At 45.7% G+C, this 25,291-nt stretch overlaps 3 protein-coding genes across 3 annotated transcripts; all 3 read right to left on the reverse strand.

The window, feature by feature from the left end:
- Nucleotides 1–213: 213 nt before the first annotated feature.
- On the reverse strand, nucleotides 214–3,919 carry LOC124657730. The gene is made up of 8 exons (XM_047196246.1): nucleotides 3,368–3,919; nucleotides 2,638–2,907; nucleotides 2,431–2,559; nucleotides 2,281–2,349; nucleotides 1,949–2,110; nucleotides 1,326–1,536; nucleotides 899–1,234; nucleotides 214–807 (listed from the first exon to the last, which is right to left on the reverse strand). Exons 1-8 carry the CDS (start codon nucleotides 3,902–3,904, stop codon nucleotides 671–673), a joined length of 1,851 nt encoding a protein of 616 aa, XP_047052202.1. The 5' UTR covers nucleotides 3,905–3,919; the 3' UTR covers nucleotides 214–670.
- Nucleotides 3,920–8,249: 4,330 nt separating this feature from the next.
- On the reverse strand, nucleotides 8,250–11,679 carry LOC124655291 (peptidyl-prolyl cis-trans isomerase FKBP42-like). Its single transcript, XM_047194210.1, has 7 exons — nucleotides 11,557–11,679; nucleotides 10,897–11,076; nucleotides 10,116–10,205; nucleotides 9,648–9,832; nucleotides 9,266–9,388; nucleotides 9,022–9,174; nucleotides 8,250–8,679 (listed from the first exon to the last, which is right to left on the reverse strand). Exons 1-7 carry the CDS (start codon nucleotides 11,621–11,623, stop codon nucleotides 8,353–8,355), a joined length of 1,125 nt encoding a protein of 374 aa, XP_047050166.1. The 5' UTR covers nucleotides 11,624–11,679; the 3' UTR covers nucleotides 8,250–8,352.
- Nucleotides 11,680–12,584: 905 nt separating this feature from the next.
- LOC124652489 (protein trichome birefringence-like 11) lies at nucleotides 12,585–17,345 on the reverse strand. The gene is made up of 4 exons (XM_047191503.1): nucleotides 16,870–17,345; nucleotides 14,389–14,784; nucleotides 13,802–13,960; nucleotides 12,585–13,417 (listed from the first exon to the last, which is right to left on the reverse strand). The coding sequence occupies exons 1-4, from the start codon at nucleotides 17,328–17,330 to the stop codon at nucleotides 13,039–13,041; spliced, it is 1,395 nt and encodes a 464-aa protein (XP_047047459.1). The 5' UTR covers nucleotides 17,331–17,345; the 3' UTR covers nucleotides 12,585–13,038.
- Nucleotides 17,346–25,291: the final 7,946 nt, after the last annotated feature.

The following is a 25,291-nucleotide window of genomic DNA, read 5'->3' on the forward strand; positions in this document are numbered from 1 at the left end:
CTCTTTTGCTACTGATACTGATTGCTCATATCGCACTCAGCGTGGGGAATGGAGCGGTGGCGCACAGAGGGGTTTGTCACGCACCTTTGTTCTCCTGGTGGCCAAAATGCGCGCATTGGACCAATGGCGACAGAACTTTGCATTTGTCAGTGAATGGTACACAACATACTGACAATATGTGGCATTGAACCAAACAATATATGCTTGCAACTATACATATAGCACGAACAGATCAATACAACTTCCCCTTACTTCACACCAATCTTTGTAGTTGACAATTCACAATTTGTGCCGCCGCAGCAGCTTCTGCTGCTTCTCACAACTCAGTTGCTACAGTGTTATCGAGATTAAATGTATGATATACATGCTTACTGCAGAAAAACAGCCCTTTAGGCTCACTATACCAGTGCCGCTACCAGACACTATGCAAAGAATCGTGATAATACTTGTACAAAAGAATGGCCTTCGACCAATATTGGAACGAAATCCCCATCTATTGACCTTCCAGAAGCCCTCCGCCGTGCCACATGGGTCAACAGATCCAGGAGATGTTTTACTTTACTCTATATTGCTGTACTGCAAGGAAACCTGATGAACTTTTTTGGCACAGAAACCTTCTTCTGATGCCTCCACCGGATTGAATCACAAGTTTCATCCTCTAAATAGAACATCAGTTGTTGGCTGTACCGTTCATTGTAGAGACATGAGTGAGTGAAAACCGAGGAGGGTTGGAAGACACCCGATTCGCCCACAAGTTCGCAACTTTAACAAAATAGTGATTACCGTTCCACACGATCACTTTCAGTTCTGCATTAAGTGAAGAAAGTAACTTGTTAGTTGGTAGAAAGAGGCACTTACAGTTTAACTTAATTTTTCCTTTCTGGCAAGAATGCATTACCTGGTACCAGACCAGTTGGCAGAAGTGTTAGTTGACATGTCAACTCACTGTTGGGAAGGCCATTCTGAAGATTGGCCACCTCAAGTTCATTAATACTAATGATAGTCTCCAGAAGAGCTTTAACGACAGATGCCTCCAAGTGACTGCTGTCAGTAACTGTTCCGAGAGCTGTTTCTAAACCACCAGTCCATGCGTTAGTGCAGCTGTCCCAACAAGCTGACATTTTATTAAGCATTCCGGGATCCGCAAGAACCCAAGGTTTGAAATACTGCAAGGACAAATGCAAGATCTGTGCAACTCTGTAGATCTCCCCAAGAGCAATAAGGCAATGAACACCTGTACAACCAACAGAAAATCAGGTTTATGGTTGATCTTCTATCTGTAACACAAATGATTCAGTACCACTCATTGTTCAAAATATATGTACCTTCAGAGATTACTTGGTCACAGAGTTTTGCATGACAAGATTCTTGCCAAAGCATAGCACCATGCTGCAATTCCTGAGCACAGGACAGAAATAAACTGTACCATGCGGCTACATAATCACATTGCTCCTCTTTGGATGCTAGTTCCAAGATAAGTAGGGTTGACACACTATGCTTGTAAAGTTCAACTGCCAAACTCATGTCATGCTGTGCCTATATTTAATTATCAGATTATCAAACCAAAGAAGATCAAATCATGAATCACTGAGAAAAACAAGCAGAAGGTAAAATGGTAAACTCTGATCAATTGCACATATTCTGTACTGAAGAAGCAAAATAATCTCGTTTAATATACAGATAACTTAAAGAGGGTACGTCTGACAAGGACTGCAGAACTCTGCAAGGAATGCAGTAATCAAATCATTTTTCAAATTCATCATGGTTTCATCTATAGAAACTGATCTGGAGTTACTAGAGAATAAATTGTAAGATTCTCCCAAATAATGAAACAAGACAAAAAGAAATGGTCTTGTTTTGTCAACAAAAAATATGTTGAGTACATTTTTTGGCTGATAATCATAGAGATGAGTCCTTACTAAGATGTGTCGATGAGGATGATACATACCAGTGCTAATTTTTCTGCTAAATGATATTGTTGCTCAAAATCCTTCACTTGTTCCTCTTTGGTACTTCTAAGCAGTTCAGAAATACATGCATCCCTTGAAGGCTGTTCCCCTATGCAAAATCCTTCTGCAACTGACGAATCTTGTAGTTTCTCCCAAATTTCCTAGAAATTATTTAAAAAAACATTGAGCGAAGTACTATGACCAGTTCAATAATTCACACCAAGTAATGTTTTTGTTTGCAGCAAATAAATTATTTGTTTTGTAGCACATAAGACATCAATTAGTAAATTTACAGATAAAGTTTATATAGCAGAACATAAGCAGAGCATACCTGAATCTCCCCTTCTATTGCTGCCACCTTGTTGGTTCTATCTAAATGTGTAGGACTTTTCTGGGCCTCCTGAATCCATAATAATTACTTGATTACAAAGGGTAAAAATATAAAAGATGTCTCTGCTAAATGTAATAAAAAGTGACCGACCTTAATGTCCTTATTATACCGGAATATCATTGCCACTGCCTCTTCTCTCAGCTTATGGTAGAAATCAATCAAAATGCTATCGCTTGCTGATTTAATGGAATGGTTTTCATCTGTTCCATACGAAGAGTTCTGATCACTGATCGTTAGCGTATATCGAAATAAAATAACGGTATCCATCGGTACGTAAACCAACCATGAAATACTTACCATTTCATTGTTGGAGAACAAATCAGAAGAGCTCATTACACTTTCTGAACAACTTTGAGGTACATGAACATCATCGACTAGGTTGTGTTCTTTGTACAAGTTGAGTATGGATGAACTATTATCTGGACGATAACTCAAGTTCTTCGTACTTTGTCCTATGGACTCATGATTTCCAACATGATCCGTAGTCTGGACATGGTTCTGCTTATTATTCACACTAGTAAATAGTGACCAGTCTTCCTGGTCACTGTCCAATGATTTTGGCATACCCTGAAAATATGAAAACATTCGGATCAAACCAGATTAGGAGAAAGAAAACCAGATTAGCAGAGCCAGGAATTTTATAAACTGAGCTAGCTCTAGTGGACTAGCAAGTAGCAGCAGATTAGTAAGAAATAAACATCCCCTGCTTCATAAGCTAGCTAACTCTTTCCTTAGCACCTGCATGTGTTTGCTGAAGTGCCAAGTTTCTTTAGCTTCGATATACCATGATGTACTGATCTAACAAAATACCATGATGTACCGCCGTAATGCAATTGGAAGACCCCGGGAAGCTCAGAAACGGTTACACTTATCACGTCAGTTGTGAGCGTGATACCGTACTAGCGCAATCGATACGTTCCTTACAGGTCGCGTTGATGTCACTGTACTGTACTGTACAGATCATGAAATGTCGACAAAGGCATCTAGGGAAGGTGTTGATCACCACGGGAAGAAATTGCAAGCTCACCTCAATCCCATCCCCGCCTCCTTCCTGTCCAGCAACCGAGGGAGGCGCGGCCTTGAATTCCCAACCGTCATCCCCGAACCCGTCGTCGTCCTCCTCCGCCACCTCCGGCGCGCTCGCCTCTGGCGCGTCGGTGGCGGGCGCGGGCTGAGATCCGTAGAGGCCGACGATGAGGTCCTTCAGATCCGCGGGCCTCAGCCCCTTGGATTCGAACGACGGGGTCCGCTGGTGCGCGCTCGCGGGCGGCGGCATGGACGGCCCTGCGTCCTCCTCCTCCTCCTCCTTGTCATCGGCTCCGAACAGGGATAGGGGCAGAGGGCCGCGGGGCTTCTCCCAGGCTCCGGCGGCCGGCTTGTCCTTGGGAGCGGTGGCGGCGTCCGGGTTGGATCCGACCACGAAGTCGCCCCAGTCGTCGTCGAAGGCCGCGAAATCAGCCGGCGGCGGAGGCGGAGGCGCGGCGGGCGCGAAGGTGAAGTCGCCGAAATCGAAGTCGTCGTCGAGGAAGGGCGGCGGAGGCGGCGGGAACGCGACGGCGTCCATCGGGGCTCGGGAGGGTTGGTTGGTTGGGGTGGGCGCCGGGAATGGGAAGCGTGGAAGGGGGAGGCTGGAAGCGAGTGCCTTTGCCGGAAGCGGTTAGAGCATCTCCAGTCGCGTCCCCCAAACCGTCCCCCAAAGGGATTTGGGGCGCGCCGGACAAAAAAAGCGTTCCGTGCCGCGTCCCCACAGCCCTTTTGTCCGGCGAGCCCCCATTCGGTGTCCGGCGTCCCGAGCCCGTCCCCGTCCCACGGGGACGCACCGGGCACGCCGGACACAACGAAATGAGAGGCGAGGAGGCGCGGGGCCGACCCGTCGGCGGCTCGGACGCTCAACCGCCACATACGTAGCGACGGTGCGGTTGACGGGAAGCGGAACCGTCGCATTGGCAAGCGCGTCGACGACGCGCCAACCCCGCCGGAATGGAGCGCCGACTCCTCGGAAGAGCAACCGCCGCTCTCTTCGACTCTCGCGCCGCCGTTCATCCGCGCTCAATAAGACCCGTACGTACGCCATACGCACGCCACCATTCATCCAAGCCTTCATCCGACACCTCCGGCCGACGATGAGCTACATCTCCCGGCTCCCGTCCGACACCTCCGGCCGAGGAAAGCCCGTCGGCCGGCGCCATTGGTGGGAGAGAGCCGGGGACGCCGAGCGGCGGCGACGATTCCCCGCCGCCGGCTGACGGCGAGGAGGAATGGCCGGGCTGGGAGGAGGAGGAAGAAGAGAGCGAGGCCGCGGCGGCGGCGGTGGCCCGTGCGAAGGCGAAGGCGGCCAAGGCGAAGGCCGCCAAGGCCAAGGCCGCCAAGGCCAAGGCCAAGGCCAAGGCCAAGGCGAAGGCGAAGGCGAAGGCGAAGGCCAAGGCGCAGCCGACGAGCACCGGCGACGACGACGCGTCGAGCGCCGACACCGCCTCTTCGGAAGAGGTGACGAGCAGGAAGCGCCACCGCGATGACGACGACGAGGCGGGGCCATCAGCGAAGAAGAAGAAGTAGATAGTTTATATGTATTTAATTATATTTTTTCGAAGTTTTATATATAATTTGTTTATGTTCAACCGATTTGAATATTATTAAATAGTTTCTTTCAAGCTAAAAAAATACTTTAAATGTTTGGGGGCGGCGTTTGGGGGACGCGGGCTGGGAGCGACGTCCCCCAAACGTGGCACGAACGAAACACGTCCCCCAAACGCTCGATCCGGCGCGGTTTGGGGGACGGTTTGGGGGACGCGGCTGGAGATGCTCTTATGCCACCGTCATATGCATGGAGATCCGTGAGATCGCCGGTCGACGGTCGGTAGCGAGGCAGGCAATGTAAAGCTTTTCCGGCGGCCACGCCTCGCGACGAAGGGTTCGTAGTTTTCTTGGACAACTCTTTGCGTCGGTGAATTGGTCCGATTGTGTGTTTCGACCATCGCTCTCACTTTTCATCCGACTGCACCAATATCTCCATGCTGTTGCATCTTATATAGTCTTATTTAAAAATCCGTACACACGCGGAAATACACTTTTGATCCCAGCTGCATATGCTCATGCCACTATAGAAAAATATTTTAAAATATTCAAAAAAATATCGACCAAAAATTTCGCACATACATGATGATATTTTAGGTGTGCATGCCAAATTTTGTGGAAAAAATCATGAATTGTCTCAATAGGAAATATTTTTAGCACCAAATTTTATCTTTTTTACACACGATATCGGTTTTTTTGAAACAACTTCACGAGAACATGGAACATTGAGATGTACGTGTAACATTTTTCTCTCGCAATTTTTTAACATTTTGAAATGCGTTTAAAACTTATTTTAAAAAACAGGAGCATCTACTCTGAGGTGTAAAAAGGCTTTGTCCTACGCACGCTGCTTTTACTTTTTTAAATAAAAGATAGTAGTATCTAAAATTCATATGTTTTCTTATAGTAGAGTATCTCCAACATGCGCCCAAAAAAGTCTTTGCGCTCTAAAAACTGTATTTTTTTTTCATAGAAGGCGGAAATCGGCTCTTCAGCAAGAAACCAAGCGTGCGGTAAAAAAAAAAGTTCAGCGCGCTGGATAACTCACTATCGAGTGCAACATATTTGGTTGATTGCTCCAGCGCGCAGAAAAACCAAGACGACACGCCCTATAGCCAACCGTCGAGCTGAATCCTCTGCGCGTGTTCCCGCCATTGTCGATTCCATCGCCACCCCCTCATGCGACCCCGCCCGACCCCGCTGCGCCGACACGCCGCAATCAGCCACCGCGCGTCCAACCGGCCGAATCATCGGCCCTGCAACAACAATTTGGAGTGCCACACCGACGGACCGAAAATCAGCAAGAAAGATGACACTGAACCTGTCGATGCAACACTATACAGAAGTGTGATAGGAAGTCTCTGGTATCTTGTTAACACAAGGCCTATCATTGCATTTTCTGTGGGAATCGTCAGCAGGTATATGGAGGCACCAACAAAACAACACTGGGCTCTTTCTGAGATATGTGCAGGACACAATCATATATGGGTGCTGTTACAAATCACACCAAAAACCCCGGTTTTGATAGGGTTTGGCGACAACAGTCTTGCGGGGGACATCGATGACAGGAAGTGTACCTCATGTGTTGCTTTCTTCCTTGGAGACAACATCGTTTCCTGGAGCTCACAGAAACAGAAGATTGTGGTGATCTCGTCATGTGAAGCTGAATATGTTGCAGTTGCAAGTGAAGCCTGTCAAGGAGTATGGCTCAATCGTTTGTTAGATGAGATGACCGGGCAAGAACTGAAGAAGTCCATCCTCAAGATGGACAACAAGTCAGCAATAGCTCTCGAAGAATCCAGTGCATCACGATAGAAGCAAGCATATTTATATTAAGTATCACTTCATCAGATCATTCATTGAGGGAAAGGCTGACATTCAACACATTGGTACAAATGATCAACTAGCAGATCTCCTCGCCAAGGCTGATGAGTCAAGTTTGTTGCGATGAGACAATAAAACACCTTTTCTTCAACTGTCGAGTTGCCCGATCTATATGGTCAATCATTCAGATAGGTTCTACCTTATATCCCCCTCGTAGCATTGCAAACATTTTTGGCAATTGGCTAAATGGGGTGGATTCTAGGTACAAAACAATTATCGAGTGGGAGCGATTGCGGTTGTTTGGTCGCTTTGGCTATGTAGAAACGACAAGGTTTTTAATGACAAATCTTCCTCTCTTATGCAGGTAATCTACCGGTGTACGGCTTTGCTCCGTTCATGGTCGCCACTTCAGCGTTTGGCGGATCGCGACCTCTTTATGGAGGTGTCTACACGATTGGAGAACACGGCCACGGAGTTTATTTCCCAACATGGGTGGCTGCATAATCGGAAGATTGAAGCCAACGGAGCGTCATAGTAGTTGGCCTTTTCTTTATATCACTCTATGTATCTTTTTGTCGATGATTTGTAGACCTTTTAAACGGCTATGTGCATCCTAGTTATGCAGAGGCTGGGTGTATTACTTAAAACCTTATAAGTAATAAAACGCCCCTTATCGGAAAAAAAATGAAGGGCTTAAGGGGCTGAATGTTGACCATAATCCTTTGCTGTTTTTCTAGTTAGCAAATAAAACAGGTCATGTTGCAGTGCCTGTACTCAACTCGATACATCTAGTTCAAATTCAGTTAGTTTGAATAGACTAGGTCGTTGCATGTGCTTCATGGGATGGCACGAAACCAGCTCATGCACCGGCATCTTAGCGATCGGGACATCGGGTGAACGTGGGAAGCGGTCAGTAGTGCTCGGTTTTAGCTAAATTTCCGTTTGAAAACCAGATAAATAACAGAGAAACAAAAAAAAAAACGCAGTAAGTTTTTAACTTTTTTACACTGCACAGAACATTGTCTTCCTGGAGTGTTCTCTGAACTTCCTCTGAATCCTTCATCGTGTGTCACCGTTGCAACAACAACTGTCGATAAAGACCGAGAACACACACAAGATCGAAACAAGAGGACCTCTGACCAAAACACACCTAGGACTCTATCATGACGGCCACCACGGTCAAAACAGGTCCAACTGATAGACGACAATTCGTCCAATGTGGGACACGCCAGCTCAGACGACCACATCAGGACGGGGATAGAGCCGAGTGGCTTTGGCACAAGGCCACTTCTAAGGTTGAGTGGTTGGGCGTAGACAGGGTGGTACCGTGGGACACTAGTGGACAGTGCACATGACACAATGGAGACTAAAAACTTGTTTAGCTGGCTAGAGATAAGGCCCAATACATTTTATAAACCTATGTTGCTCTGTGGTTAGGCCTAGAAAGACCGTGAGCAGCAACTTTCTTCTTCACACTATAAAGCCCAAACATAAAGTCAAATGAGCCAGGATTAAGTAACAAAGGATAAAGTGGGGTTCTCTTAACCGATATTTCATCAGGATTTTCAGTGGTTCCATCACACTTGCACACACTAGGCCGATCGTGCTAGATTGCTAGTCGTTCTTGCGTGTGAAAATCTTAGCAAGATAACTAATCAGTGACACGAGCCACTGCCAGAAGACAAGAAGGGGATTCGTGGTCTTGGGTTTGGGCTGCGGCCTCGGCCCGAAGAGACCTTTGTAGAGCTCCTTCTGCTTCTGGTACATGACTTTATCTTGCTCAGCGAGCAAACGGAGCTCCCGCAGGATCTCCTTGTCTTCCGGGGAGTGCTTCTTCGCTTTCAGGAAGTCCTCCCTTGCTGCTTCTGTCTGACCGAGCTCGGCTTTAGCTTTACCCCGTCTGAACAGTGCTTTCATGTTGGTTTCATCCTCTGATAACACCTGGAGAATGGGATTATGCAATTGTTCGATCATCAAAACAGTAATTGATCAATGATTTTCAGAAAAATGGGGGGAAATATTGCAATAGAAACATGATACTATTAAGCTGACCAATGATCAGGCTACGATTTGCAAATCGAATTGGTGATGATAATCATTACAAAAAAGTTGAGGTACAAAAACAAAAGCAGGTGAATTAAACTACCTGACAGCACAGAAGGATACTTATATAATGCAAGCAGAGCATTCTACTCTCAAATTGAGCATCTACCTTATGCAAAGCTACACGCAACTCAAACTAGTGAAGTTCATGAAATGTAATTGAACTAGTGAAGAACTTACAATGCTACATTGTGCAATAGCTTCATCAAATCTTTTTTGTTTGATTAGGCATGCAGCTGTGTTGAGATGGCAGGGGTTCTTCACAGCCAAAGCCATATCCCTGTACTTCCCAAACAACTGAAACATGAAATCATCTCCCATATATGCAACAGCCTGGAAAAGAGGAAACAGTAGAACACCATCATCTGGAGTATCTCAGGAAACAGAAAATGATGCACATTTGCAAGTAGACCAGACCACTAACCATCTCATATTGCTGCATGGCCTCATCAAATTTCTTCTCTTTGAAGTAATCATTACCCTCAAGCTTCCTCCTATCTGCTGCTTCAATCCTCTCTTCTACCGTCATGTCACTGCGAGCTTTCCCCTGATTTGTTCAGACATGACACCATGATTGTGAGGTTCGCTTAGAAAATCCAGTGTTCGAGAAAGGGTAAACTAATTCATTAATTTTGCAGGCAAAAAATGACAAACAATACCACGCATCTCAGTCTGCTATGAAAAGTATTCAAGACAAAGTGGTAACACATTGATTTAGTGCTTTACATTAAAAAACTGGTTCTATTTTTCATTAAGCCTTTCTTTAGTTGAGCGGTGATGAGGCAGGTGAGGGTCTTCTCCATTACCTCTTTAGCATCATCAAAGCCAATGAGTTCAACTTCATATATAAGATCAGCCGTTGGAGGGACATTCGGGAATGAAAAGCTTCCTTCTTTCCCATAGCCTAGCTCCCAGCCAACATGCAACAATGCACGTTCGCCTCTTCTCATGTTACCAACACCAATGCCCAAACCAGTCATTTGCTTTTTCTCTGTAGATGAAAACAGCACAGGTGATTTCCATGACAGTTATTTCAAACGCTCAGGTTGAAAGTGATTATTTCGACTAATTCCAATGCCAACTCTTCACATTTTAAGTCTGGAAAGTAACCAGTTACTGGTGGACTAATGAATTATTTTCACAACATATACCATTAGAAAACCAAAATATTATAGTCTGAATCTGACAACCTTGCACCATATGGGAATGATAGATGACATGCATACAGCAGCGAAGAAGTGACAATAAAATATGTGAACAAAAAGTACTTGTACCTTTCCCAATGACAATTTCAACTGGATGCTGTTCTTGCCAAGTATCCTCAAATTTATGCCCAGAGCTTTGAACCCATGCTCTATAATGCACTGTAAAACAAGGGTTAGAAATAACCCCATTATTTCAAACCACAGAAAAAATAACTAAATATATACATCCTCTGAAACCTAAGACTGGATGGTGCACTGGTAAATTGAAGTAACTAGGCAATCTTAATCTACGCATAGAACAGGGAAATATATTAATTTTCTCCACGGAAGCAGGCTATTTATGCATAACAGTGAACAAAGCTAAAATATCACACAACAAAGTAAATGGATATCATTACCCATTGAAAGGAAGAAAAGAAAAACATAAACGGGAAGGTATTTCAATATCAAATGCAAGTAAGGCAGGAAAAGGAGCAGGTGGATAAAACATGACAGATACAGCCAAAGTTATAGACATTATGCCAAATAACTAGTTATCTATACTGAAGTTGTAAGGGAGATGAGCATCTTATCATGGTCATGAATCAGGATTATGATTGTCTTCCGCACAACATGGCGAAATGCACATGTAAAGTTCAAATGTTTTCCTTTCCAAACGCGTGGAATGGTTTCCCAGTATGTGTAAACTGATTTTCCGGCATGGTACCAGTGAATATAGCACTTACATTAAATATAATTACATGTGAGCAAGTAATATAGATTGGTAGCATCATCCTAGAAATCAACAGAAATTTTAGAGATCGAAATCAGCAATTAAGCGAGGCAGACAAATCACGCGCGTCATACTTACCAAAGCATGTAGAAAATTTTAAGGGCACCTTCCCCTGGCCTTCTTTAATGACTTGTTTCTTGACTTTATCGTGGAGAACTTCCATATCAGTGGTAACCACAGGTGGCGCACTGCCATCTTGTTGAGGTTCAGTATGCACAAAAGAGGTTTCCTCCACTGTTATCTCATTATCGCTAGAACCTAAAAAACAGAACATAAGTCAAGCATGAAAGGGAAAAAGAACGGCAAGGTTTTAGAACTTATTGTCCACCTAGATATAGATTTGCATATTGTTGTATTAGTATCTCTGACCTGATCATTGGTACAATACAACATTGTGGCATCCTTACTTGACCCGCTAAAGCGTGAAGCATGGGCTCTAGAAAATAAAATTAGATAATCCTAGCGTTGAGTTGTGCTACATCCTACAAACCCATACCGGACCTAAATCCATCGCTTTTGCATAGGACAGCAAATCGGAATGAAAAGCGCACAGCAATTCCACACCAAATTTGCCACAAAACAAGAAGCTCCCCGTGAATTGAAGACTTAACTTGTCATGATGGAGATTCAGAGTCTCCAGTACGAACAAAAGGAAGCAGGAATCTCGCTATGCGGCAGCCCCGGTGGAGCGAGGGGTGAGGAAGAGAGAGGGACGGCGAGCTGGAGGGGCTCACTCACCGGCGGTAGAGCCGGTCGGGGCGGGGGAGTCGGCTGCAGACGCGGCATCTTCCGGCACGGCGGCCATCGCTCCGGCCGGCCGCGTGTGTCGTGGTTGGTTGCGGGGAGGCGGAGGAGTCGAGGAGAGCAGCAGCAGATCGCCGCTTCGTGGACTTGCAGTCTGACGAGATTCCAACGTCTGATCCTGAAGCGCTGTCAGCGAGCCGAACGCGAGCGAGCCAGGGTCGAGCCGAGCTAGAGATAGCCCACAACCGGCTCGAGCGAGCCCAGAATTACCTGCGAGCTTGGAGGCGCGCTCGAGTTCGGTCCGTCCAGCTCGGCTTAAGGCTCGTCTGAGCTCGGCTGCAACGTCGTAGACGGAGGGAGTTGCAGCTGAGCTGCCGCCGGAGGTACGCCGTGCGCGCCACCGGTGAGGAGCTTGGAGCCGCGCAGGGGAGGAGCCGGGGGATGTACCTTTGAATACAAAGTAGAAATACTAACAGAGGTTCTGAACATGAAAGAATCTCAACAGCTAACCACTAATAAATTCTGGATAGTATCACCAATTCCGGATCACATACATATGTTCACGAGTTCTACAACACAAGAAAAACTGTTGCATATGGCTGCACATACACATGTTCAGAGTCATTTTCCGTCAGGCCAAGCATTCAAAAAAGGGTGTTTGTACTCATTTTTCTCCACAGCACATACCCATACCCATACCCATGCTCGTACCCATACCCAAATTTATTGTCAGGGTTGACAAGGAGAACTGATTTGTGGAGAACGAGCAGGTGGTAGTGTTTCGTTTGTAGGAAGTTGTTGAGGCAGGTTCTAAAATTTGAGTAACTGGTTCCGTTCTTTGTTCTGACGGAAGAAACATGAAGTTCATACAGTGCCCAGGTCCTTGGCGAAGTTGCCGAAGTTGATGGTTGATCCACCCAAATTTCGTGCATCAATCTTTGCAGATGATGCAACAAGGATCATGTGGAAAGTGGCAGGTAACAAGCACTTAAGGATCCGGATAGGATAGGAACACCGAATCGTAGGCCAAACAAACTGCTGGAGCAACTGAGAATATACCCATCAGGGAGACAAATTCCTGAATTACATACAATTGCCACGGTAACACCGCCAATATCACAGCACCCAATCTACTACTTACATCACTGACTGCAGCCCCTAAGCTATGATCACGTCGGCCGACACTTTTGCCGCCTCTGTGAAACATACACATCACAGTAAGCTATATGCATTTCTTTAATTTTGCTCTTATACTCCCTAACCTCTCAGCACACAGCATAGCAGAGTGGTGCAGCTTACTGCAAACCACAACCCCTATCTTGCAAAAATGTTTTTCGCCATTGGGCTACCTAATTGGGAAGCAGATCGACAGCGCTATCATGCAGGAGAATCACGAATCTTTGCTTTTTTCACGATGACCTACCCGCCGGACATAGATTCCAAGCTTCACTGGGCAAGCCTACTCCATCTGTTTAGTCAACCGGTGTTCAGTGTTCTTGAGCCAGCAAGGGAAACATTCTGGTTTATCATCGTTTGCCTTTTCATGAAGACGGCGTAGAGAAGCTCATTCCAATTATCAGGGACTCCAGGCAAGCACCAATGGCTGCAATCCTGTTTGTTGCGAGGGACAGGTCCTGAAGGGCTTATGTATACTGAGAGGTGGCCGTCTTTTCGTTGCGCTGTCATCTGTGTCACATTCAGTATAGCTAACCCAGGCAACTTGGGTCTGATGCTGCTCCCAAGAATATTGTGCACAGGTTGAAGCTGGTCTGCCCATTCCTCCAGTGATTTAAACGGTGTCGCGTCTGGAAGTGTTTCCAAGTGGCAACTCCCTCCAGTCTTCCAGTCGCCGCCTCTGCAGAAAACATGGATAACTCCAGTTAAAGAGCAGTCAATATCTCCATGAATTTAAGGAGTTAACTAAATAGAAATATCAACAGTAACAAAAGATTCAAGAAGCAAGGCTTCCCAACCCAGAATGCCATGCATTGGTAAAAATGGTGAAAACAGCTGCCGAAAGGTGGATTATATACTGAACATAAATGTTCCGGTGAAGTGCAACTCATGGAGTTTCAAATCAATAACATGATGAGTAAATCCCGACTCTGAAACTTATTGAGTCAAGTCAGCAGGATGTGATGATATTGTTTCCGGCATTCAAACATGAGCATTCTCAAGGTGCTCTAGCAAAGGAAACATAAAAAGGAAGAAGTAGCGTTAATAAGTGGTTCATACAGACCTGAAGTGCACAGGAGCATATGTACGGAACATGACATGGGTCTTGCTTGTGTTAACTTCTTTGTGAAGCCAATTGAATAGTGTTTGTATTGATCTTTCGTATGCATCATGAACAGTCATCTCCATCTTCACCTTATTTCCTTCTTGGAAGTAGGCACCCCTGGTATATATGGATAAAGTAAGCCTTGTTCAAGTCAACTACGGAATATGCAATTATGCTGGTCTAAAATAATTGATTGCAAAAGAAACAAATTACTGATAATAATGTATCCATCATCACATAGTAAGCTCTCTGTATGGATTAAAAGAACAAAAAGAGTACCAAGGCCTGTTTTTATGCATTTAGCTCTAACCACATCTTAACATTCCATATCCTCAATAGTCAATCCTCAATATTCAAATGAACTGTGATAGCATAATTCTGTGGCATAGCTAATAGAAAATATACAAATGAACAAATTACAATAAAAGGTGAATATAGCAATGTGAAAAAGGTATGGTTGGTCGAAAGAGAAGATCTACAATAAAATTTGACAGTAAACAGGACAAGTTATTAAGCAAACATAATATATAATCTTAGTTGCTTACCCTCTGATTGTTTTCTCGTAGTTCCACCAATGCCCAGTGTTAAAGATCAAAATATCAGCATCCCTCCACCTACCCCGGCCAGACATCCAATCCATGGCATCCACCTTAATTGTGTACTTGACAACCTTAGGGGCTCCAGCTGGTGCACGGCCTTGAAGGACTATGAAAGGGGATCTGTAATACTCCACAGTGCAATTATAGTCTCTAAATTTGAAAATCAAGAAACCCATGTGCTTTGTGATGGGACTCCCATTGATTTCAAAGATGGAGCTCTTGTCAGGAACAGCACTAGAGAGCAGACAAAGTAGAGACTCCCATTGGTTCCTTCCAATTGAATCACCAACGAATACTACTCTTCTGTTCCGTAGCTTCTCGAGCATAAGTTTGGCATCAAATCTAAGGAATGGGAGAAAAATATATGATCAAGTCAGAAAGTTGGCAAAGTGCAGATTATTAAGGTTGTTCCGCACACACAAACAAGATCAAAAGTATAAAAAAATCATGAACTTGCATAATAAAAAGGAACTGCCAATCAGCTACTATTTTTAGGCTTCCGAGAAGTTTCAAGTTGCTCAAAGGTGGTAATATTTTCAGTAAGATTAGTACTGCGGTTATTCTAAGTAAGGCTTGACTATATCACAATTCACAAGCGCCAAATGTACAAGTTCCAACTTCACTACAAGGCAATGTTCTTGTTTTACCATACGGGCTCATGATTTGTCTGTCCATCAGTAATGTGCTAAGCACAGTAAGCTTTCTGCTGCAGTCACAGCTATACATTACCTAAGATCAACCACATGCGCCTCCCCTCTTACATACTGTAAACAAACATGTGGATTTCCCAGATGCCACCATCAGCTGCACAAATCAAATGGCAGCAACAGTGGCACAACGTGTTGTTATTTAGCTGCTTTTGCAACGATGGTAATCACAGTAGTGCATGGCTACGGTTAGCGCTAGCTCCATGTAACTACTCCCTCCGTCCATAAATAGATGCCAAAAATTTATTTAAATTCGCATGTATCTATACACTAAATCATGTCTAGATACATTCAAATTTAGACAAACTTTTGGCATCTATTTATGGACAGAGGTAGTAGTAATTAACACCATCAATCTCTATCTGTTAGGTAGTGAAAACATAACACTGTGATGACATTAGATTGTCATTTTCAACAAAACAAAAAATTAATTATTTTGGGTGCGACTTTATAGCCTATTGATACGCATACACCAGTGTTAGAGAACAAAATTTAACTGTACTACTGCGTTCGGGTTGACCAAGGAAAAAAAATAAATCAGCAAACTATTGAACATTGTACAGTTGCGTGAGGCCACATTAACCTTTTACTATATACATAGCACATCCGTAACATAGCAATATTCTAGAATAGCTCTGTAAGATAAGCTATAATTGTTGTTACCGAAGGACAACGAAGTTACTCCAGGTACGCATGAAAACAAGAATCCATACTTGGTTTGCTTTTGGTAACAAGGCAGGAAACAGACCCTGGAAAGTTAGGCCAGACTCACTACAGTTTTCCAATTTTAACTAATGAAGCAAACCAACCACATATCCCACACTCTATGATAAGAGTTAACAACGCAGAAATAACAGAGCACTCAGCAAATTACAAGAAGATACCACCTGGCATCACGTGTGTCAAGATGGCAACATAATGCCAGATCGAGTAATTAAACAATACCGATTAATCGGCTACTCCATACGTAGTACGGAGTAGTATATTTACCCAAGGACCAACTCTGTTCATACCATTTCTTTAATTTAATCAGAGCAAAGGGTGAAAGGGCATCGAGTTCCCAATCGTACCGCGCCGTACCAGCACCCAAGGCAAGACGCTCGTCTACTGCGCCAGGTTCCAATAATCTAATATTAAGTAGCGTCCAGATTATGCAAATCCACACCCGTGGATCCACATCTCACAAGTCAGAAGTAGTACTGCAATTTTTAATCTCATCATATCGGCAATGTAACGTGCTGATTGGTAGACTGCATCAGTTTTGTTTTAGTTAAAGAGCTATCGCCATCCTATTTCGTTTGACAAGTTCAGGAGAGGAACTGAGTAAGCGCTAGAAAATCCCAAGTCGGCATCCTAAACTGCATAGGAGGTATTAGAAAGTCCCAACTCAACATCGTAAACTGCACAGACACGTACCCACCTGCCCTGAATTGGACTGGAACTTGTGAATACAAATGTTAAGTGCGCATTCATCCCCACCGCCACAGAGCGTCATGTTTCTTAAAGGAACATTTCAGGTGTTCATTCAATTTAAGCAACAGAGGAATTCGTGGTTGGGAAAACTAGTGCGAAATTCGAGTCGATTCGTATCTAAACCCGGCCTGAAACCCCCTCAAACCGAATCACCAAGCGGACGGGCAGTCGATTCGTATCTAGTGACAACGATAGTACTAGACTAGTAGAAGCAATAACTAGTAGTGAAGAAGTCCAACTAACGAACCTGGCGAGATCGCAGCGCGACGGCTGCCATCGCCATTTGGAGTAGGAGGCGTCGGGGCGGCCGTTCTCGGAGCAGCGGAAGCCGGGGTCGAGGAAGGGGCAGTCCCTGGAGTCGTAGAGCGGGTAGGCGTCGTCCCAGACCCACTTCCCGTCGAACAGGTCGCACTCCTCCTCCTCCCCCGGGACCGCCGCTGCGGCCGCGGCCGAAGGCGCAGCGCCTCCGCGCGCCGGCTTCTCTGATGGTGAGGCCTCGGCGGCGATGGAGACCCCGCCGCTCCAGAGCTTCCTGGGCGCGGCCAGCGCGTAGTCGACGGCCACGGAGCAGCGCAGCGAGGCGGCGCAGACGAGCAGCACGAGCGCGACGGCGGCCGCCGCCGCCGCCGCGAGCCCCGCCACCCCGCCCTTCTCCAGCGGCCTCCTCATGACCCGCCGCGCCAGCCGCTTCGCCGGCTCCCCCACCATCACAAGCGGGAGATCTCCCGTCCTTCGCCCGGAACCGGCCGAGGAGCACGGGAGGGTGGCTGGCTACTCACGAGCCCGCCGCGCGTTCGGGCGTGGCTGGCATAAAGGAAGTGGGGTTGTGGGGGAGGGGACTAGCGAGGCGGAAGTAATGAGTTTGTGGGCGAGGGAGGGAAGCGAAGCGTATCTGCGATTCTCCGGTGGTTTTTGATTTGGGGGAAAGCGATGCGCCTAGTTTTGGCAACTTCTGCTACTACTAGAATTAGTACTCCCGTTGGCTCGTGATTAGCCATTGCGGCCGGTGAGGCCGTGGGAAGAGGGCAAGGTAGAAGTGGAGGGGAGGGGGAGCCTTTGCAGTTCCGGACGTGCCGGCCAGGCGAGGTAGGACCGTAGGAGTCGTCCTGGAGGCTGGAGTAATGAGTTGGTGATCTGCGTGAGTTGGTGCAAATTATGCCATGATTAGCAATTCCTCTGGAGTTACCACATGCGGCTTTCATCATTTGCCATTACACGCTAATAGATTCTTTATAGTCACTGTATTAATTAAGTAGAAGGTGATTAATACCCCCTCTGTCCGTAAGGCGCCTAAAATTTAGTTTTAGTTAAATATTATCAACCTTCACCAAATATTTAGGGAAATATATCTACAGCTACAATATTAAATAGACACATTAAAAAATATTTTTTATGGTGAAACTTTTGATATTGATTTTGAGTAACCCTTATATAACTTGCATTTTGGGACAGAGGAAGTACCTGCTATTCATTGGAGAACACCTCGGGAGTCCGAAGCACCGACCGTTGCCAACGCGCGCCACCAACAGAGCAAGGGAGGAGAGCCGCCACCCCACCAAACCTCGTCGGACGAGCCGTCGGGAAAGCCCTACTCGTTGCCGCCACAACATCCAGAAGTCGTGGAGGCCGAAGACACTAGACCATCACTGCACAACCACCTCGCCTTGGACTTCACCGCGCTACGCAGCTGAAAGAGGCATGAGCCTCAACCTCCTCCACCGACCGGGATCACCGCCCTAGATCCAGAATCCGCCGCTCACCGGAGGGCCCCATCCCCTTAGGCCATGTACAATGGGAGGAGCTTAGAGGGGTGCATAGGAAAATAGACCAAACTTTTTGCTAAGCATTGGTGCTTATTTGCACATGAGAGGTGCTTAGTTAGGCATTTGTCAAGTAGAAATAAGCACCCATGTTTAGAAAAAAACCGGTTCATTTTTCTAAGCACTTCTCTAAGCATCACCCATTGTACATGCCCTTAGGGAACGAGGTTCGCCACACCGTGGACCCAACCATTGTTAATGGCGGTTGTAGAAACATGAGTGCACCCCCCGACAACTAGGGTTTGGTCTCTCCCGGGGCGCAAGAGAAGGCGACACGGGAGTCTCATTCATGACAAGTATTTTGGACCGAAAGAAGTAGCAATTATGTACAAAACATGTATAACTAATCAGAGTGGTGTTTTGGCTCATGAGATCATATGCTTTCTTTGTTTTGAAATGCATCTTGCCATATTTTGGTATGTTAAAAAAATGAAATAAAAAATTCGCATGTACATCTTCACGTGCTACTACGCGCCCGCAAAGTCATTTCATAAATAATCGACTTGCCGTGTGGTGTGTGTAAAAATGTGAAAATTCGGTGCAAAAAATAAAGTTTTTCACAAGATGATTTTTTTTACATAGACCACTAAGAATACTGGTTTTCGCGAAACTTGATGAACAAACTTATATTGTGGGGATATACATATAGAATTTTTTTGTCAATTTTTTTTCAAAATTGTAAACTTTTTTTTGGGTAGAGGTACCATATGCGTCTGGGAACTGAATGGAATTCCTGAGAATTGCACGAGTACATACATACATTCAGAGGATTGTCTTTTTGCCAACACGCACTTGCACATACTATACTAGGTAGAGAAAAATGCAGCGAAAAAGCCATAGTCTTTCATTTTTGTTTTGACCTCTCATCTAGTTACTACTATCTTTTTATAGGAAATGATTTATTATCTAAAAACTTAAACATTACATCCGGTTTTTGTATAATTAGGATGCGTACAACCACTGAAATCTAGTTACAGTACTACTATGAGTACTACTATTAGTCACTCATCTTAGTTCCAAGTTCGGGAAAGAAACGAATAGCGCATGCCAAAGTTCACTCGTAGGACAAAATCTTCACCGAGACGCCAATATTATGCAAACTCGTTCTCCAAGAGTGAACAGTTATTTTAAGTTGTTTTTACATCACCGTCCACTAAATAAGTGGATGACTGACAAGTCGTTCGCGCAGGGGACCAAAATCTTGAGAGCACTCATTTTAGAGCATTTTGAGTTGTGTCTCTCAGAAAACGTTCGGCGCGACGGTTTACGATGCTTTTTTAGAAAGAGCATCGGATAAAAAGAAACCAAAAATCTAGATAAAAAAGAGGCTCTTTCCAGCCGCATGCCTCCAATAACATTTGGATGCATGCATTTTGATAGACTACCCATGTGGGAAAAGTAGATGAGAAAAAGTGTGGAGTAGGTGGAGAAAAGAGGATGATATGTTTTTTAGATGCTCTTAGTTTGGGGGAAGGAAGCGAATGACGCATACAAAAATTCAAGTGTATCTTCGTTGATTATTTATTGGGGCTTGGATTGTTACAAAACATGTAGTACCATAGAAGAAACCAACCTGAGGTTGGGTGGTTAGGAGGGGATTGGATTCTCGACCACTGCAGTTCAAACCCTGCGTTTGACATCCGTGTGTCTCATAAAGGCGGAATATTCTTTCGATGGGAGGCGACGTTCCCGTCGACAATGGAGGCGCTCTGTGGTGACTTCGTCAATTTCAAGATCCAATCCGCCGGCTCGGTCTTCCGGAGGTGCTCATAGGGGTAGGGTGTGCGTGTGTGCGTTCATAGGGGTGAGTGTATGCGCGTGTATGTGAGCGCCTGCGTTTGTACTGTGTTTCTCAAAAAAAAAAAAAAACATCACCTGTCTTTTAACACATATAATTACACCTGATTATTGATGACTGTAACTCTTACATGCATATCTATATTTTAAATCGACGTGAAATTAACTTAATTTTAGGTTGACCTAGAATTACAAAAATGTAAGGTTAATTAGAAAAGATATATTGGAGCGCGGTCTGGTGATGTATGAAGTATGATGCAGCCGGAGACGCCGTCTGTTTCAGCATCAGCGTGTCGTATCGTAGCACCTTCTCATGAAACGAAAGGTGGCACGAAGATGGAGGACGTGTTCTCGCAGAAAAGGAAAAAGAAGAAGATGGAGGACGTGACAGCCTGACAGGTGCTCCTATGCTGATCCAAATTGCCAAGAATTGAAAAGATCCTTTCCTCACGTGACAGCAGCCTGACAGGTGCTCGTACGTTCGTACGTACGTTGCTTCAAAGTTGCAAAGAGTCGACAAGATATCATTCTCTCGCGTCAAAGCTTGACAAGTGCTCGTAATAAGTTTTCTTCTTCCAAAATGTTTGTTGCTATCAGCTTCTTCTTGAGTGGAGAAAAAATCTGGTACAACCAAATGTGTTACGGAGTCCGATCACGTACTTGATCCATTGATCCATTGATCCATTGATGTTTTTCTAGACCATGTATCATACTTCCTCAATCTCTATCCTTATCTTTTGCAGTAGTCTTGTCACGGCGAAACATTCGTTGGTTCATAAGGTTCACATATTCATAGCCAGATCAACCAAAACATCCAATTTCCTTGGTTCATAGGGATCACATATTCAGGGCCAGATCATCCAAAACATCCAATTCTCATGGTGTTGATCCATCGCGCTTAGTAGTTTCTCGGGATTTTTTGTAAAATAATTTCTCAGTATTCTTGTTTCTCATGGAGAATGCGACTTGAGCACAGCACGCAAGTTTGGCAATGCCCAACTGACGAGAAAGCAAAGAGAAACGTTATCATGCTAAAAGCACTTTGGCTGCTACAAATAAACGGCTGTATCTCTCACGAATTGTAAAAAGGTTTTGGTAGTACTCCCTTCGTCCCATGAAATTTATCTTATCTTTTTACCAAAATTTAGATATATCTAAATGCTAAATAATATCTACACACATTCAAATTTTGACAAAATTAAGATAAGTTTCATTGAACAGAGAGAGGGAGTAATTGAGTGGATTGACAAAATGTGTGTGTAAACACACAAGGCCAATTCTAAAGTCGATCTACACGCAGATAAACAATAAAGGTGGACCTAACTTTGACAAGTGTCTCTGCAATTTTATCTTTTTGATACTATTCATAATTGGGTTTATCCTCTACTAGTTGCGCTTCGAATTCTGGACAGGGCGTTAACGCTGAGATGGAAATGGAGTGCTCTGCTCTCTTCGATGCTTGCACTCAAATCACTTCGGGGAGAGGCAACATTGCAAAGTTCTGGATCTCTAGCTCTAAGTGGCTGGATGGAATTGCTCTGGTTGATGTGGCTCCAAACATGTTAAAGCTCTCTAAACTCAAGAAGCTCCATGTCAAACGACAAATGGATGGCGTGTTTGCATCGTGTTAACTCAAAAGATTTAGCTTAGAGAGTTCACCAGCTGTGGATAAAGCTCCATGGCATTAGAGCATCTCCACCGGCGGCCTCGATAGCGGCCCCAATAGCTATTTGGGGGATGGAGCGAAAATGGGCTCGTACCGGCGCGCTCCAAACGGCGCCGACGATTTTTTGAGCCCAATAGAAGCGCATGCAACCCCGTGCAGGCCCCTTCGCCAAGGGCGCGAATCGGGCGCGCCGGCGCCTCGCGAGGGTGAAAAATTTGAGCGTGGGAGCCGCCTGTCAGCCACACACCAACAAAATATACATCTTCTCCCCCAAAACCCCGTCCCCTCCGCCGCTCATTTCTCCCGCCAGCCGCTCAATCTCCCATCCAGCCTCGAACCCGAAAAACCCTCGCCGCCGCGCCATGCCACCGATTTGATGATCAATGTTGTTGCATATGATTTGATGATCTAAGTTGTTGCATATGAATTGGTGATCAATATTGTTGCATATAAATTGATGATCCAACTTGTTGCATATGAATTGGTGATCAATGTTGTTGCATATGAATAGATGCTCAAAGTCCTCGAAATGTACAAGCACCAACACAAGGACAAAGACTTTCCTTTTATGCATTGCTTCAACAAGCTCCAAGGTTGCAAGAAATGGGACGACCTCCTCCACACTCTCATGAAGGACGGGGAAGATGGACCGATCGATCCAGCCGGCGTCTCCACCAGGCGCCCCATTGGCAACAAGAAGGCCAAGGCCGACAGGAATGCGGCGCCGGTGTTGGCAGCCATGGACGCCTCCATCGAGAAGATGATCACCTCGTTCTCGGTGGAGAACAAGGAAGCTGCCGATAGAGCCGCCGTCGTGTGGAAGGCCATCATCGACAAGCAAGACACCAAGATCGAGTTGGAGAGGGAGAGGGTGGAGGCGGCGAAGATGGAAGCTCACGCCGCTGCCATGAAAGCCAACAATGAAGCGACGCAGCTATCGTTGGCCAAGATGTCTCAAGAATCGAAAATCTTGATGGCCGACATGGAGAAGATGGACCCCTTGGCACGGGCGTGGCACGAGATGTACCGCGAACGCATCGGCCAAGAGGTGATGGCGGCGCGAGCTGCGTCGGCGTCTCCCCCGGCACCTTCCATGTCTACCCCGGCACCGTCCGCGTTCATGCCTCCCCCGGCACTGTTCATGTCTACCCCGGCATTGTCCGCGTTCATGTCTCCACCGCCACCGTCCGCGTTCATGTCTACCCCGGCACCGTTCGCGTTCATGCCTCCCCCGGCGACTGTGGATCCTGTTGCAGCAACGGAGCTTCCGCCGGCCGCCGATGAGGAAGCCGTCGAGGTTGCGCCGCCCGTGAACTCCTTCGTGTGATCATGCGATCATTTGGCTTCAAAGCCCTTTTTTTGCGCCGGAAACGGCGATCTGATGGCCGTCTGTTGGCCCAAACTTCTTATTCCAAAACCTATTCTTATTTGGTGGCCGTGTGTTGGTCCAACTTCATATTCGTAGACTTATTCGAATTTCTATGGTTGTGTTTGAGATTTCAAATTCAAATTATCTATCGGGGCCGCCTGTTTGGAGGCGCCGGTGTGGGAGTAGCTCTCCCAAATGGAGGATGTTGTGCCGGCGCCCCTCAAACAGAGGTGTCGGCGCCCCTGCCGACGCCTATTTTGGGAGCTACCGGTGGAGATGCTCTTACTCTTTCCAATGAGGATGATCAAATCTCCTGGAGGCATCTTTTTACAACTCAGCATCTGCCTATAAGGCGTAGTTCTTTGGCTCCTTCCCAACCATCAACTATAAAGAGCTTTGGAAATCGAAAGTACAACCCCAGATGCAAAATTTTCATGTGGCTATGGCTAAGACAGTGTATTCTCTCGGATGATTTGTTGCAGCTTCGGAGCATTGACCATGGGGATCGCTGCACTCTATGCGGTCAGGAAGGAACAAGAAACGGCCACAGATGATATCTTATCCTTGATTGCCCCTATGCTCAAGGCATTTGGCATCTGCTGTCCACTCCGCGAGACTTGTAATTCAATACCGTTAGTTCCCCTCTCTGTCGGATTGCCGGATTGGTGGTGTGTTATGTCTGCAACTCTGGCTATGGACGAGATTATGGTTGCAATATATGGGGCCTGGCATCTTTCGAAGGAGAGATAATGTAGGAGGATGTTCCAGCAAGTTTACAACAGTGAGTTGCAGCTCTTGGATCTGATAAAGGATGGCATGTTTTTGCTTGGTTCTTGCTTGCAAGAGCTGAGTCCGTGAGATCGAGCCAAGCTTGGAGCTTGATTTTGGTGTGTAGTCTGCTTTAGTTGATCTGTCCTGCACCTTATTCTTTTGGTTCTCTTTCTCTTGTTTGTCTAATTCAGCTAGATCCTCCATAGCTTGTAACCATCTCTTTCTCTATTTTCTTACATGACAGAACATTTGCGATTTTACCTCAAAAGAATAATTGGGTTTCTCATTTCTTCTTTTTTATATAAGTAAATCAATCATGAAACTGAAAATTTGAGGGATTATAGAGTCTCTTATCTAGATATGCACTCAGTTTGTAGCAGTTCACAATTTTGTACGGCTGGTACTGCGCCATGGCATCACGACATCACCCAAAGTGTTTGTATCACTAGAACTTTTCTCATAAAGCAAAACACCAAACACAAACCTTATCATTTACGGGTGTTGCATTCCTCCGAGTTGACTTTGGTGCAACAAGCTAAGCACCTTGGTGAACCAACACACCACATATGTATGATGTCGCGACACAAATGCAAATCTAAAAATTTCTAGATTCCAGTCAAAGTGGTGTGGATGAAAGAGATTGGACACTGTCAATCGAGCGGTACCAGGGGACGGAAGTATTACGAGGAAGCCAGTAGTAACCTCGACGATGTACACGTTTCCTTGGCTCAAATATCAATTGTTCTTTCTTTCCATGCGGAGTCGGTTCTAGAGTGTTACTTTACGGGTTTTTTTAGCATCGAGGGTACTAATCCAGCGGTGGCATTTATGTATGGGCGGGCCGGGCCGACACATTATTTTCTTTTCTTTTGATTGACCGACACATTCCATTCTTTGGGCCATATTCATGTAGTATCGAAAAGTAACCAGTATGTATATAACGGCCCATCTCGAGTTTAGCGTTGGTGTGGTCCGGGAACTCTGTCATGGGCCGGTCCGTTCGTCCAAGCGTCAAACCCGGTCACGCTTGTTGCGTTTCCACCTTCCCCGCGGCCGGGACCCACCACCACCGTGTTCGGCCGCGGCCACTCCGCCATTCCTGTTTGTTCCTGGTGGTGGGCTTCGGCCTACGCGTCCCGTCGCGTCGGCGTCCGTGCCGATCCCACTCACTCTCCCCCCAAATCCCCCACCACCTCCCTCCCCGCCCGGCATTACTCCACCGACGCATCGGCAGCCAGCGCATGGC

The sequence above is a fragment of the Lolium rigidum genome, chromosome 5, assembly GCF_022539505.1.
Source record: "Lolium rigidum isolate FL_2022 chromosome 5, APGP_CSIRO_Lrig_0.1, whole genome shotgun sequence".
Classification (NCBI taxonomy): domain Eukaryota; kingdom Viridiplantae; phylum Streptophyta; class Magnoliopsida; order Poales; family Poaceae; genus Lolium; species Lolium rigidum.